We start from the raw sequence: 16,318 nt of genomic DNA on the forward strand, positions 1-16,318 counted from the left end.
CAACGGTTTCAGTATATGTCTGCACTGTTACGTAACTGTATACACTTCTTGTCACTGGCAAGGGTAATTACTAGAGATCAGCGAACATGCTCGTTTAGGACAATTACTTGATCGAGCATCGCTTTTTTCGAGTAACTGCCTACTCGGGCGAAAAGATTCGGGGGGCTCCGGGGTGGAGTGGGGGTAGCAGGGGGGAACAGGGGGGAGCTCTCTCTCTCTATCTTTCTCCTCCACTCCCCCCCGCAACCCCCCGCTCACCCCCATCGCACCCCGAATCTTTTCGCCCGATTAGGCAGTTACTCGAAAAAAGCGATACTCGATCAAGTTATTGCTCTAAACGAACACTTTCGCTCATCTCTAGTAATTACTTGCAATGGCTCTCTTGGGTTGGGACTTTGGTGGTGAAAAACATTTAGGCTCACTCACTCCCATGCGCTTCACATATGGTCCAGCGGTCTCTCCTTTTCTTCCATCTTCAGCTGCACAAGGGCTGATGGTGCCCTCATGTGCCTCTGTGGTAGCACACCCTCAGGTTTTAGATGGGTGCTCCTTGGCAGACAAGATGGATCTCCTCTGGAACCCAATCACTCATACTTATAGACTCATGCACACCACGTCACATGACATAGCAAGATGGGTACAACATACATACAACCTAACTTACACCAATTCTGGAGAGGAAAGCAGTGCATCATTTTCCCAGGATCAATAGTAAAGGTGGATAACGTTAAGGCCCATCTACACTGGACATATGTCGTGCAAACGATGCCCGACACTGGTCCCGCACATACTCGGGAGATGTAGTAGAGAAGCACAGGAGGACTGTGGGAGATGGAGTAGACAGCAGGAATATTGTGGGAGATAGTAGAGAATAGGAGGACTGTGAACAGGAAGTACTGACGTAAAAACAACAAAGCACAGTGGATGCTGCAGAATGAAGAGGAGAGCAGAAAAAGCTGAAAAAATGTAATGGATGGATTTACCATAGCGCTGTGAGACGTTTTATGACTAATTTGGAATTTGACATTGGCCTCGGAATACCCCTTAAAATTTAATGACTGAGTATCATTAGTTGTTTCTTAATTAGTAAGTTAGTGTATTTTTTACTTATTTATTCCAGCATTTGTCAAGTCTTCTACTCAGCAACAAAGACAACTTCATAACGCCATGCGGTTTGATATATTATTACATTGATATACATGGAGTCATTCAGGAAATGATCTCTTCCAACACTAAGGTTGCTCTTAAACTGTAAGTGGGTCTATTTACACTTCTTTAGCAAACACAACATTTTAAGAGAAGCCGGAACTGAGGCCCGCAGGGCTGTAAGAGGAGGCAGACATGACAGGGTTAACGGGGAGGGAAAGGGTTAAGGATTTTTTAAAGTAAAGGCATGATGGGTAAAAGGGAGGGGGGGTGAGGGGCATTCTGAAGTAAAAAGTGTGCGAAAACAGGGGGAGGAGCCAGTCCGGGAGCAGAGGAAGAAGAAGAAGGACCTGGAGCTGAACAGAGAAGAGTCCCACCCACCCGCCCAAAGGAAAAGAGAGAAAAAGGGGAGGGTCTATATTGTCATAGCAGCGGTTAGGGAGGGGTCCTTGGAGTCAACATAAAACTGTGGTGGGGGGAAGGCAGGGGCGGGATAGTTAACTCCCCCCCCCCCCCCCGGTTCTGATTAAGTAGTTGGTGGGTCTGTCGCCTCTTGGCTTTGACAGGGGGGTTCCCTGCAAAGATGGTTGATGTGGCTAGCCTGGGTATGGCTAGATAGCCTCAGGGTCGGGAGGTAGGCGACTTGAGGCGAAGTGGTGAGTCTCCCGAGTCAGTTGATTAGAGACGGGAGACGTGGTTTTGGAAAATAGGGTCTCCCGAGTCGGGCTTTATGAGACGGGAGACAGTTACACCTATTTTTCCTTGGTTGGTGAGGCGACAGATAGTTTCTTTTTGGGGCTCCAAGGATCTCTCCTAAAATAGTTTCAGAATAGGGTTGAAAGTATATTTATGTTTATTGTTATGTTTATAATAAATTGGCTGCTGTGGCCAAAAAATTAATCCAAAGGAGAAATTGTCAGTGGTTATTTAAGATAAGATGGTGGGTTCAAAAGGTTGCAGCAGACGACTCCGTTATACCAGGTCAAGGAAGGAGGAGAACGCCATATAGTTAAGCAGTAAAACACCAAGGAACTGTTTTCCCTTCTTAGTAGACAGACTGTGCAATTACTGTTAAATCATCAAATACATTTCATTTATTATATTAATGTCAAGTTCCAAACTTCATCTGAAGTACGGAGACACATGGAAGCCTTTCCACTACAGGATGAGTGTTTCCCGTTAATCTTTTATGAGAAAAGAACAACATTTATTATTTAGCTGCTTAAGAACCATTGACTACTCTTGTTCCTCCAGAACAGCGTCTCTCGGCTCCAGCCCTCAAGAACCCCCAACGGCTCATGATTTGAGGATTTTACATAGAAAGAACACTGGTGGCAATTTCTGAGCCATTGACAACAATATTACCTGTGTAATACTAAGGAAATCCGGAAAACACGACCTGTTGTTGGTACATGAGGACTGACGCTGAGAGGTTCTGGTCCAGGGACTAACTGCTACACAGTGCAGGATCCTGACACTTGTCAATGTGGATCGATAATTACGTTACGGCAGCACATTCTCTCAGCCGAGGACTATAGTCTACTTTAGCGGCGTACTACAGATTTTGTATGCAGACATGTTGATAACCAACATCCAGAAGACTAGAATCTCATGTCCTTGGCTTTTGCTTCATTTTAGGAGTTGTTAAAACTTCTGAATGTTTTCTTGATCTACAAAAGAGAAAAACAGACTTTTATTTGAGAGACAGAGAGCCATAAAACATGTTCCAGCAGTAATAAATGCAACACATTTCTTAAAAATTCTTAGTTGGCGTTGATATTTGACATTTGAAAAAAATCTGGAGGATGATTTAATCTAGAACAGCAGTCCTTAATACTTCGTACACCCACAGCGGTGTAAGAGTCCAACAATACTCTCTCTAGTGTTCAGCAGTGTTTCGTTGCTGGTACCTAGTGAATCCAAAGTATGAGTCTGTCAGAGGGTGCTGCATAGCCCCCAAGTTTTATTGTGATATTAAATAGGATATTGTTACTGTGTTACTGCATGTACCGATGTCTCTCTGCACAATATGCCACCCCTCCCACTCTACTCAGAGTAGTGCGGACGCCCTCCGCAGATTCTGCAGCAAACATCCAGTTGTGGGCAGGAGCCTTAGGGCTGGCTGTCCACGGGCGTAGCATTTTGGGATAACGCTAAAGTCACCACAATTTTCCGCGATCAACCTATCATTAATGTTATGTTCATCGCGGAAAATCCCGGCATGCCACGATTTTTATACATGGCATGCCGCGATTTTTATACGCGGCGATTTTCTGCTCATGTACATTGGGCTGCGCTTGCCATAGTTAACCTATGGAATGCGTTCATTGCATTACCCGTGTGCGGATTATCGCCGTGGATAACGCAATAGAATATCGCCCGTGGACAGAAGGCCTAAGTCTAGTGAAGCTTTTATGTAGATATGTAGATATACATGACATAAGTGTGTACACGTTCTTTGGTACACCCTGTGTATAAATATATATATAATATATACACACACCAAGCATTGATATATTTATTTAACAATCCAATGTTTTAGAACTTACATTTTGTAAAATAGCTCTTAGGTCAACATTCTGTGCCGGAGTCTTGTGTTCTCCTTTGTTTGTTGGGGTGCCTAGATCTTTGTGAGCGGTAAGCGATGACGTAGATGGTAAACTGTTGGTCCTATGCAGATATCCGTAGCGCTCCCCAGGATTTCTGTCTTGATCCCAGTTATAAAACTCTAGCTCTGAATACAACCTTGATTGCTCTTCCACAACCTCTTCAAGTTGCTGGAGGCGGAAAAAATGAATATATATATATATTCTGCTTACTGGATAATAAATATACTGGATAGAATCATTATTTCCCATTTTACAGAACAAGGAGATGTGGACTCTATATTAAAGGAAGCATGTTTGGCTATTTCCATAACTCCCATAACAGTGAACTTAGAAAGCCGGTGGACCTGCAGCTATAAGACATTTATGACATATCCTGTTAATATGCCGTAAAAGTAATCTGCCGGCTCAAATATGCTGTCCAAACTGCCGGCATGATGTTATAGAGCCGGAGGAGCTGAGCGGACTGATATATAGCTATGTGGGAAAAGAATCAGCATAACATGTGTATTCTTCATTTCCCACCCCTTTGGCCCACGATATACTTTTTCTTCAGGTGGAAATCTACTTGTTTTCACTTGCATTTAGATAATGGGGCAGTAAAACCTGATGTGTGAGGTGCATGTGAAAACAATGGGAAACACATGCTGATTCTCTAACATGCCTGAAAGCCTGCTGGAGGATCGCTACTTCACAGAAGTGGTAGGAGGCATTTTTTTTTTACAGAAAAACGCCTTGCATCGGCGTGAAAACGCATGTTGGCGAACACGATAGGCCAAGTTTCTCGTCTTGCCTGTGGTAGGTAGCCTAAGTTAACATTCCAGTGATTTTTGTCTATAACTCTGTCTCCACAGGTGGCTTACATGGGACAACTTTCGGGTACATAAGAGCCTGACAGTCATCCCAATGCCTGTTGCCCCCGTGCTTTTACATAGGAGTTGTTCAGTGAATGGAGTTGAAGTTTGAGTGCATTTTCAGCCAATAGTAGGCTTGTGTAAAGGCGATCTTACAGACTAGAAATTAACCCTGTATATTCTGATCCTACAGTAACTTTGCCATCCATCACCTACTACTTGATAACTTACTAAATGTATGCTAGTAAGAAACAGGGAATAAATAGAAGGAAACACATGAGCCACCACAGGAGCTGTAGATGCAAATCAACGAGAAACTTCTTTAATCAAGGCTATTCATAAACTTGTTTTTTTTACTTACGATTATTCAGTTAACCCCTTAGTGACGGCCCCATAGTTTTTCTACGTCCTGGCAATGCGATCAGCGCTATCCAATGGATAGCGACGATCGCAATAAAGTCAATAAAAAGTTTTTAAAAAGTTAAAGATTCAGCTGCCCTGATGGATCGGATCCATCAGGGCAGCTGAGAATACTCACTCCGGTCCTCCGTGATGTCCCGCGGTGAACTGGTCCTCCAGTACCCAACGCCGCTCTTCTGCCCATGCACGCCAGACGTATGAAGTCATGCGCAGAAGGCCGAGAGCCCCCGCAAATTAGAAATCTCCTGGCTCCTGAAGGTAGCTGGCAAGCAGGAGATGTCACTGGGGACCGCGGTGATCCATTGGATACGGGCAATCACAGAAAAGTGAAAAAAAGTTAAAATAAGTTAAAGTTTCAGCTGACCCCATGGATCCAATCCATGGGGGCAGCTGAAAATACTTATCCTGATCCTCCGTGATGTCCCACATTGTTCGGAACCTGCCGCGAACTTCTCCGCATGCGCCGATGTGGTGCATATGTGCAGAAAGCCTGAGAGCTAGGCAAATTTTAAATCTGCCTGCATCCGGCTGTCAAAGATAGCCAACTGCAGGGAGATGTCACCGGGGACCGCTGTATGTGGTTCAAGGTCACAGGATCACTGTTATAAAGTCGAGGATTGCCCAGGAAATTACCGAAGGTAACCAAAAGCCTGGAGATGTCACGAGGGCTGCAGTGAGTGGCTCCTGGTCACGTGATCTCCATTATCCAATGGATAATGGCAATCACGTAAAAGTTAAAAAAAAAGTTGAAGTTTCATCTCCCCTCACTGATGCAAACCATCTCCTTGGACCTTCCTGGCTTCTGCGCATGTGCCCGCCAGCAAAAGGCCAGACACTTTCGCTGGAGCCAGGGAAGGCCCGGGAAATTTAAAATCTTCTTGCTCATACAACCGGATAGGAATTACTGATTCTGCATGCATTTGATCAGCGGTAATATGTGGATCAATCAAATGCACTGGATTACACAATTCTGCTCACATTAGCGGGTCGGAATTACCTAATCCACTCGCAGAAAACAGAATGCAGCAAGTTCTATTTTACCGCGAGATATCCGCAAAATAGAGGCCATTGTGCTCCATGGTCACAGATATACCCGCAGCCCATATGCTACTGCATTGTGTATGGGCTGCGGGTACCTGGGTCATTGCAAAGCGACGGCATAGGAAATACAAACAATAAACTTTGTACTGTGCATGACTGCCTGTATGAGTACGCAGTTGTGCGCAATACATTACGCGTCCGGGCTCACAGCTGGGATCCGCTGCAGGCCTCCGCAAGCAGATTCCACATACGAACGTATGAGTCCGACATTAATCAGATCGCTATCTGTGATACATCATTTACAAGAAGCCCCGGGAACGCTCGTCTTCCTGCAATTCCAGGAGCAGCTTGTTGAGTGCCTTCTGTGTGAGACAGAATGTATCAGTGAATACATTAAGGGGTGTAGTTTTTAAAATGGGGTCATTTGTAGGAGTATCTATCATTCTGACACCTATGAGCCTTTGTAATCTTGGCTTGTTGCAGGAAAACAAAGTGTTCCTCAAAATGTTGATAATCATTGAAAAATGTGTACGTCTGCTAAATGCTTTAAAAAAAATCAAAGTCTTTCAAATGTGCGTCCAGAATTAAATAAACAGATGGAAATATATATCTTATCAAAAATGTGTACGGTATGTTTGCAAATATTTGAGATATTGCAATTCAAAATGTGAAAAAATGATATTTTTTCCAAAATGTTTCCACTTTAAATATATATTCACAAATTCTATTGGTCTATATTTACCACCTAAATGAAGTACAATATGAGGTAAAAAAGCAATGGCAGAATCACTTGGATATGCAAAACCTTTACAGAGTTGTTCTATGTCAAGAGTGACACGTCAGATTTTCAAAATTTTGCTCCGTCACTAATGGGTTAAACAAGTAATTCTAAATAAGAGTCACAAAATGCCGCAAATTAGTAGGCTAAAAAAATGAAACAAGTTTTAAAAATGTAGTTTTCAGTTGCGTTATATGAACGAGTTTCTAAAATCCTGTTGGTTGATCCAGGGAACAGTCTGATTGCCATTAGGGAGTCAGGAAGGAATTTTTTCCCCAAAAGGGCTAAATTGGTTTCTGCCCTTGGGGTTTTTTGCCTTCCTCTGGATCAACACAGGAGGACAGACAGGCTGGACTAGATGGACATTGTCTTCATTCAGCCTTACATACTATGTTACTGTCCGGTATAATGAAACATCTGCTAAATAAACTCAATATATAAAACAACTAGCTGATATACCCGGCTTCGCCCGAGTTAATTTGGTACTGGTGTTTATCTGGTGTTCACACAGAAAATCTTATGAAGTCGTGGTTTCTTTAGAGATACTGAGGGAAAACATATGTTCACCATTTTGCATAGTTCTCTGCGTTACCCAGGAAACACCACGTGGAGGTAACCATGCAACGCTTCCTTTATATAAAATGACATCAGGAAGTGAGAGAATTAGATTACGTACATAAAATTTGGACACTAATTCTTTTGCGCTTGGAATTGAATAATCAAGTTGGGACCTATTAACTTTTCATATTTGTGACATAATCAATGCTCGTGCCAAATTTCCCGTTTCTATGACACCGGAATGTGAGAGATTTAGATTATGTACATAAAATTTGGACGCTAATTCTTTTGCGCATAGAATTGAATAATCGAGTTGGGACCCATTAGCTTTCCCTATTTATGACACAATCAATGCTCGTGCCAAATTTCCCGTTTCTATGACACCGGAAAGTGAGAAAATTACATTCCGCACGTAAAATTTGGACGGTAATTCTTTTGCGCATAGAATTGAATAATGGAGTTGGGACCCATTAGCTTTTCCTACTTATGACATAATGCTTGTGCCAAATTTCCCGTTTCTATGATACCGGAAAGTGAGAAAATTACATTCCGTACGTAAAATTAGGACGCTAATTCTTTTGCTCATAGAATTGAATAATGGAGTTGAGACCTATGAACTTTTACTATTTATGACATAATCAATGCTCGTGCCAAATTTCCCGTTTCTATGACACCGGAAAGTGAGAAAATTACATTCCGCACGTAAAATTTGGACGCTAATTCTTTTGCGCATAGAATTGAATAATGGAGTTGGGACCCATTAGCTTTTCCTATTTATGACATAATCAATGCTCGTGCCAAATTTCCCGTTTCTAGGACACCGGAAAGTGAGAAAATTACATTCCGCACGTAAAATTTAGACGCTAATTCTTTTGCGCATAGAATTGAATAATGGAGTTGGGAACTATTAACTTTTACTATTTATGACATAATCAATGCTCGTGCCAAATTTCCTGTTTCTATGACACCGGAAAGTGAAAAAATTACATTCCGCACGTAAAATTTGGACGCTGATTCTTTTGCGCATAGAATTGAATAATCGAGTTGGGACCCATTAGCTTTCCCTATTTATGACATAATCAATGCTCGTGCCAAACTTCCTGTTTCTATGACACCGGAAAGTGAGAAAATTACATTCCGCACGTAAAATTTCGACACCAATTCTTTTGCGCTAGAATTGAATAATCGAGTTGGGACCCATTAGCTTTTCCTATTTATGACATAATCAATGCTCGTGCCAAATTTCCCGTTTCTATGACATTGGGAAGTGAGTGATTTAGATTATGTACGTTTAATTTTGACGCCAATTCTTTTGCGCTAGAATTGAATAATCGAGTTGGGACCCAATTTCTTTTCCTATTTTGGAGATAATCTATGCTCGCGCCAAATTTCATGTTTCTACGACATCGGGAAGTTGGAGAACTTTTGGCGAGTCAGTCAGTCAGTCAGTGAGTGAGTCAGTCAGTGAGTCAGTGAGGGCTTTCAACTTTATATATATAGATACAAAGTGAACATAGCAACACAGAAAAAGGTTAATATGATAATATTTTCGCTTGAGCGTACCATTGCAATGGTCTCCTTCACCCGACGTGCTCGCGCATCCAAATTAAATTCCAACTCCAAGGCTTCTTTCAGAACACTTTGACGTAACAAGTGCATTCTTTTCATATTCTCTCTATAAAAAGCAAAGTTAATGTAGCACAACAACCTGTCAGGCGTCAGCAGTATCGGAATAAGGAAGAACAGCAAAGGACTAATTATAATAACAGCATCTATATGAAATATGTCACTGACAGACCCAATGCACACGGCAGGTCCAGTTTCCCCCTACGAAATCCTGCACGGAATCCGGCCCTGTCCGCGGCGGGTGACCCTGCGTACCTGTGTGTGCAAGCAGCAGTGTCCGCGCAGGCCTCTCTTCTTCCAGCATCTCTTTACTATGGATGGTCCACGCAGCTCATCGTCGGACATGCGCAGTACAGATTTTTTTTAAACTCCTGCTTTTCCCGCGGAATCCGCTGCCTGTCCGCAATGTCAATGGAAGGCTTCCGTGCGGGAGCCACAGGAAAATGCTGCGATTTTTCATCCGCGAGGGGAAACTGCAATTGTTTTTTGCTCGTGTGCATGAAGAATCTTTTTTGCCTTGCATGGTATGGAGAATCCACAGCAAAAATCCGCCCGTGTGCATTGGGCCTAAGTCTGACAACCTGCCCGTTACAGCACGAACCGTCTTGCCTCTCGGATATGTGTATTCAATAGAGGGAAGTATTTGTTTATTTACACTACTAGCCACTTATTCCAGTCCAGCACCTCAATGTTAGGCCGCCTGCAGACGGCCGGGTCGGATCCGGCAGCGAGAATTCTCGCAGGACCTGACCTGAGCGCCTGCAGAGAGCAGCGCGTACTCACCCGCGCCCCGCAACTCCGGATCTTTCATGTGCCAGCTGCCGGGCAGCCGGCGCATGCGCAGACCGGAGTCGGCGGCCGGTGAGTGAATGGAACATACTGCGGTTTGTTTGCCGCGTGAGATTTCGCACGGCCAAACAGCAGCCGTCTGCCTAGGATTGCGCTTGCTAACGCATTCCTATGGCAGCTTCCAAGGACGGAAATTCCGCGGGAAATCCCGCCGTGAAAATTTCCGCCCGTTTGCAGGCGGCCTTACCAACTGCTTTTACTAACCATTTATAGCACTTCCACTGCTGCTAAGTCTTCATTGTTCCAGGGAAGGGGAACAATCGGAGCATGTGATTAGGAGAGTAGGAATAAGGAGGATTTCGTAAAAGAAAACATGCAGCGGCTTACATACGTACAAAAAAAATAAAAGTGCACATTATAAACTAATTTACTAGTGAGGAGAATGTGAAACCCAAGGAAGTAATAAATGTAAACATATGTATATATATAGATATATACCTAAGATAGATGGGAATAAGCCCCTATATATATATATATATATATATATATATATATATATATATGAATAAGCCCCTATATATATATATATATATATATATATATATATATATATTAGGGCTTATTCCCATCTATCTTAGGGCTCCGTTAAGGCTTTCTATTTCTCTGTTCCATTTTTGGAACATAAAAGCTGAATTAAATTGGAATTACACATTCCAGTTTTTTTCTGCATTGATCTTGATGAGTTTTCATGAAAAGCTTTCAGTTTGTTTCGGTTCCATTATTTTTTTTTTAACAGAACAACTATCGCTGCAGACTGAGAGAACAGAGAGATGCAAAGCCTTAATGCAGATGTGAGCGCGCCCTTATACTGTATGACTATGTAGGTAACTGAGGTAACTGGCCACTCTATGGAGACTGTCAGCTCTGAGGTAACTGGCCACTGTATGCAGACTGTCGGCTCTGAGGTAACCACTGTATGCAGACTGTTAGCTCTGAGGTAACTGGCCCCTATATGCAGACTATTAGCTGTGAGGTAACCACTGTATGCAGACTGTCAGCTGTGAGGTAACCACTGTATGCAGACTGTCAGCTGTGAGGTAACCACTGCATGCAATCTGTCAGCTGTGAGGTAACCACTGTATGCAGACTGTCAGCTGTGAGGTAACCACTGTATGCAGACTGTCAGCTGTGAGGTAACCACTGTATGCAGACTGTCAGCTCTGAGGTAACCACTGTATGCAGACTGTCGGCTCTGAGGTAACCACTGTATGTAGACAGTCAGCTGTGAGGTAACCACTGTATGCAGACTGTCAGCTGTGAGGTAACCGCTGTATGCAGGCAGTCAGCTCTGAGGTAACCACTGTATGTAGACAGTCAGCTGTGAGGTAACGACTGTATGCAGACTGTCAGCTGTGAGGTAACCACTGTATGCAGACTGTCAGCTCTGAGGTAACCACTGTATGCAGACTGTCGGCTCTGAGGTAACTGGCCACTATATGCAGACTGTTAGCTGTGAAGTAACCACTGTATTCAGTCTGTCAGCTGTGAGGTAACCACTGTATGCAGACTGTCAGCTCTCAGGTAACCACTGTATGCAGACTGTCAGCTGTGAGGTAACCACTGTATGCAGACTGTCAGCTCTCAGGTAACTACTGTATGCAGACTGTCAGCTGTGAGGTAACCACTGTATGCAGACTGTCAGCTGCGAGGTAACCACTGTATGCAGACTGTCAGCTGTGAGGTAGCCACTGCATGCAGTCTGTCAGCTGTGAGGTAACCACTGCATGCAGACTGTCAGCTGTGAGGTAACCACTGCATGCAGACTGTCAGCTGTGAAGTAACCACTGTATGCAGACTGTCAGCTCTGAGGTATCCACTGTATGCAGGCTTTCAGCTCTGAGGTAACTGGCCACTCTATGGAGACTGTCAGCTCTGAGGTAACTGGCTACTGTATGCAGACTGTCAGCTCTGAGGTATCCACTGTATGCAGGCTTTCAGCTCTGAAGTAACTGGCCACTCTATGGAGACTGTCAGCTCTGAGGTAACTGGCCACTGTATGGAGACTGTCAGCTCTGAGGTAACCACTGTATGCAGACTGTCAGCTGTGAGGTAACCACTGTATGCAGACTGTTAGCTCTGAGGTGACTGGCCACTATATGCAGACTGTCAGCTGTGAGGTAACCACTGCATGCAGACTGTCAGCTGTGAAGTAACCACTGTATGTAGACTGTCAGCTCTGAGGTATCCACTGTATGCAGGCTTTCAGCTCTGAGGTAACTGGCCACTCTATGGAGACTGTCAGCTCTGAGGTAACTGGCTACTGTATGCAGACTGTCAGCTCTGAGGTATCCACTGTATGCAGGCTTTCAGCTCTGAAGTAACTGGCCACTCTATGGAGACTGTCAGCTCTGAGGTAACTGGCCACTGTATGGAGACTGTCAGCTCTGAGGTAACCACTGTATGCAGACTGTCAGCTGTGAGGTAACCACTGTATGCAGACTGTCAGCTGTGAGGTAACCACTGTATGCAGACTGTCAGCTCTCAGGTAACTACTGTATGCAGACTGTCAGCTGTGAGGTAACCACTGTATGCAGACTGTCAGCTGCGAGGTAACCACTGTATGCAGACTGTCAGCTGTGAGGTAGCCACTGCATGCAGTCTGTCAGCTGTGAGGTAACCACTGCATGCAGACTGTCAGCTGTGAGGTAACCACTGCATGCAGACTGTCAGCTGTGAAGTAACCACTGTATGCAGACTGTCAGCTCTGAGGTATCCACTGTATGCAGGCTTTCAGCTCTGAGGTAACTGGCCACTCTATGGAGACTGTCAGCTCTGAGGTAACTGGCTACTGTATGCAGACTGTCAGCTCTGAGGTATCCACTGTATGCAGGCTTTCAGCTCTGAAGTAACTGGCCACTCTATGGAGACTGTCAGCTCTGAGGTAACTGGCCACTGTATGGAGACTGTCAGCTCTGAGGTAACCACTGTATGCAGACTGTCAGCTGTGAGGTAACCACTGTATGCAGACTGTTAGCTCTGAGGTGACTGGCCACTATATGCAGACTGTCAGCTGTGAGGTAACCACTGCATGCAGACTGTCAGCTGTGAAGTAACCACTGTATGTAGACTGTCAGCTCTGAGGTATCCACTGTATGCAGACTGTTAGCTGTGAGGTCACCACTGTATGCAGACTGTCAGCTATGAGGTAGCCACTGCATGCAGTCTGTCAGCTGTGAGGTAACCACTGTATGCAGACTGTCAGCTGTGAGGTAACCACAGTATGTAGACTGTCGGCTCTGAGGTAACCACTGTATGCAGACTGTCAGCTCTGAGGTAATTACTGTATGCAGTTAGTCAGCTGTGAGGTAACCACTGCACGCAGTCTGTGGTTGAGGCGGCTGCTGCTGTTAATCAGATATGGTTTATAATTACTTGTTATTTTATAACTGTTACTTTCATATAAAGAAGCAGAAGCTAATGATGACCGGAGGAACAGAGATGGTTAATAATGGTTACCGGGATGTTGGTGTTTCCTCGGTGTGACTAGTTAGGTGGTTGTTAGACATCGTTGGGGCACCTCACTTCCTCAGTGTAACTAGTTAGGTGGTTTATAGACATCCTTGAGGCGCCTCACTACCTCGGTGTAACTAGTTAGGTGGTTGTTAGACATCCTTGGGGCACCTCACTACCTCGGTGTAACTAGTTAGGTGGTTGTTAGACATCCGTGGGGCACCCCACTACATTGGTGTCACTAGTTAGGTGGTTGTTAGACATCCTTGGAGCACCTCACTTCCTCAGTATAACTAGTCAGGTGGTTGTTAGACATCCTTGGGGCGCGTCACTACCTCGGTGTAACTAGTTAGATGGTTGTTAGACATCCTTGGGGCACCTCATTACCTCGGTGTAACTAGTTAGGTGGTTGTTAGACATCCTTGGGGCACCTCACTTCCTCGGTGTAACTAGTTAGGTGGTTGTTAGACATCCTTGGGGCACCTCACTTCCTCGGTGTAACTAGTTAGGTGGTTTATAGACATCCTTGGGGCACCTCACTACCTTGGTGTAACTAGTTATGTGGTTGTTAGACATGCGTGGGGCGCCTCACTACCTCGGTGTAACTAGTTAGGTGGTTGTTAGACATCCTTGGGGCACCTCACTACCTTGGTGTAACTAGTTAGGTGGTTTTTAGACATCCTTGGGGCGCCTCACTACCTCGGTGTAACTAGTTAGGTGGTTGTTAGACATCCTTGGGGCACCTCACTACCTCGGTGTAACTAGTTAGGTGGTTGTTAGACATCCTTGGGGCACCCCACTACATTGGTGTCACTAGTTAGGTGGTTGTTAGACATCCTTGGGGCGCGTCACTACCTCGGTGTAACTAGTTAGATGGTTGTTAGACATCCTTGGGGCACCTCATTACCTCGGTGTAACTAGTTAGGTGGTTGTTAGACATCCTTGGGGCACCTCACTACATTGGTGTAACTAGTTAGGTGGTTGTTAGACATCCTTGGGGCACCTCACTTCCTCTGTGTAACTAGTTAGGTGGTTGTTAGACATCCTTGGGGCACCTCACTTCCTCGGTGTAACTAGTTAGGTGGTTGTTAGACATCCTTGGGGCACCTCACTTCCTCGGTGTAACTAGTTAGGTGGTTTATAGACATCCTTGGGGCACCTCACTACCTTGGTGTAACTAGTTATGTGGTTGTTAGACATGCGTGGGGTGCCTCACTACCTCGGTGTAACTAGTTAGGTGGTTGTTAGACATCCTTGGGGCACCTCACTACCTTGGTGTAACTAGTTAGGTGGTTTTTAGACATCCTTGGGGCGCCTCACTACCTCGGTGTAACTAGTTAGGTGGTTGTTAGACATCCTTGGGGCACCTCACTACCTCGGTGTAACTAGTTAGGTGGTTGTTAGACATCCTTGGGGCACCCCACTATATTGGTGTCACTAGTTAGGTGGTTGTTAGACATCCTTGGGGCGCGTCACTACCTCGGTGTAACTAGTTAGATGGTTGTTAGACATCCTTGGGGCACCTCATTACCTCGGTGTAACTAGTTAGGTGGTTGTTAGACATCCTTGGGGCACCTCACTACATTGGTGTAACTAGTTAGGTGGTTGTTAGACATCCTTGGGGCACCTCACTTCCTCGGTGTAACTAGTTAGGTGGTTGTTAGACATCCTTGGGGCACCTCACTTCCTCGGTGTAACTAGTTAGGTGGTTTATAGACATCCTTGGGGCACCTCACTACCTTGGTGTAACTAGTTATGTGGTTGTTAGACATCCGTGGGGCGCCTCACTACCTCGGTGTAACTAGTTACGTGGTTGTTAGACATCCTTGGGGCGCCTCACTACCTCGGTGTAACTAGTTAGGTGGTTGTTAGACATCCTTGGGGCACCTCACTACCTTGGTGTAACTAGTTAGGTGGTTGTTAGACATCCGTGGGGCGCCTCACTACCTCGGTGTAACTAGTTAGGTGGTTGTTAGACATCCTTGGGGCGCCTCACTACCTCGGTGTAACTAGTTAGGTGGTTGTTAGACATCCTTGGGGCACCTCACTACCTCGGTGTAACTACTTAGGTGGTTGTTAGACATCTTTGAGGCACCTCACCTCCTCGGTGTAACTAGTTAAAGGGGTTGTCTCGCGAAAACAAGTGGGGTTATACACTTCTGTATGGCCATATTAATGCACTTTGTAATGTACATCGTGCATTAAATATGAGCCATACAGAAGTTATTCACTTACCTGCTCCGTTGCAAGCGTCCCCGTCGCCATGGATCCGTCTAATTCTGATGTCTTCTTGCTTTTTTAGACGCGCTTGCGCTGTGCGCTCTTCTGCTTGGTGAATGGGGCCGCTCGTGCCAGAGAGCTGGTCACCGCGTCGTCATCGTAGCTCCGCCCCATCACGTGTGCCGATTCCAGCCAATCAGGAGGCTGGAATCGGCAATGGAACGCACAGAGACCATGGTGCACCATGGGAGAAGACCCGCGGTGCACCATGGGAGAAAACCGCAGTGCATCCCTGGGAAAGGACCGGCGGCCATCTTTGGGAGAAGATTTTTTAAAGTCCTTATTTCATCGGATCGGTGAGTAGCAAGCGGTTTAAAAACCGCTTTAATTTGCTATTTTATGCCAGGGGGGTGACAGGGGGAATGGGGTAAGGTAAAATTTTGAGGTTTGCCGCGAGACAACCCCTTTAAGTGGTTTATAGACATCCTTGGGGCTCCTCACTACCTTGGTGTGACTAGTTAGGTGGTTGTTAGACATCCTTGGAGCACCTCACTTCCTCGGTGTAACTAGTCAGGTGGTTGTTAGACATCCTTGGGGCGCGTCACTACCTCGGTGTAACTAGTTAGATGGTTGTTAGACATCCTTGGGGCGCCTCATTACCTCGGTGTAACTAGTTAGGTGGTTGTTAGACATCCTTGGGGCACCTCACTACATTGGTGTAACTAGTTAGGTGGTTGTTAGACATCCTTGGGGCACCTCACTTCCTCGGT

The 16,318-nt window shown here is 45.1% G+C and overlaps 1 protein-coding gene across 3 annotated transcripts in view; it reads right to left on the reverse strand.

Annotated features, from left to right (window-relative positions):
• Positions 1–304: 304 nt before the first annotated feature.
• Positions 305–16,318, reverse strand: part of ITPRID1 (ITPR interacting domain containing 1) — a 218,880-nt gene continuing 202,866 nt past the window's right edge. For all 3 annotated transcript variants that reach the window (XM_066584464.1, XM_066584465.1, XM_066584466.1), the window contains exons 12-14: positions 8,967–9,078; positions 3,696–3,923; positions 305–2,816 (exon numbers count right to left, since the gene is read on the reverse strand). In XM_066584464.1, the coding sequence (XP_066440561.1) occupies positions 2,781–2,816; positions 3,696–3,923; positions 8,967–9,078 (376 nt within the window). In that variant the 3' untranslated portion in view covers positions 305–2,780. The remainder of the gene's footprint in view (positions 2,817–3,695; positions 3,924–8,966; positions 9,079–16,318) is intronic.

The sequence above is a fragment of the Eleutherodactylus coqui genome, chromosome 12 (genome assembly GCF_035609145.1).
Source record: "Eleutherodactylus coqui strain aEleCoq1 chromosome 12, aEleCoq1.hap1, whole genome shotgun sequence".
NCBI lineage: Eukaryota > Metazoa > Chordata > Amphibia > Anura > Eleutherodactylidae > Eleutherodactylus > Eleutherodactylus coqui.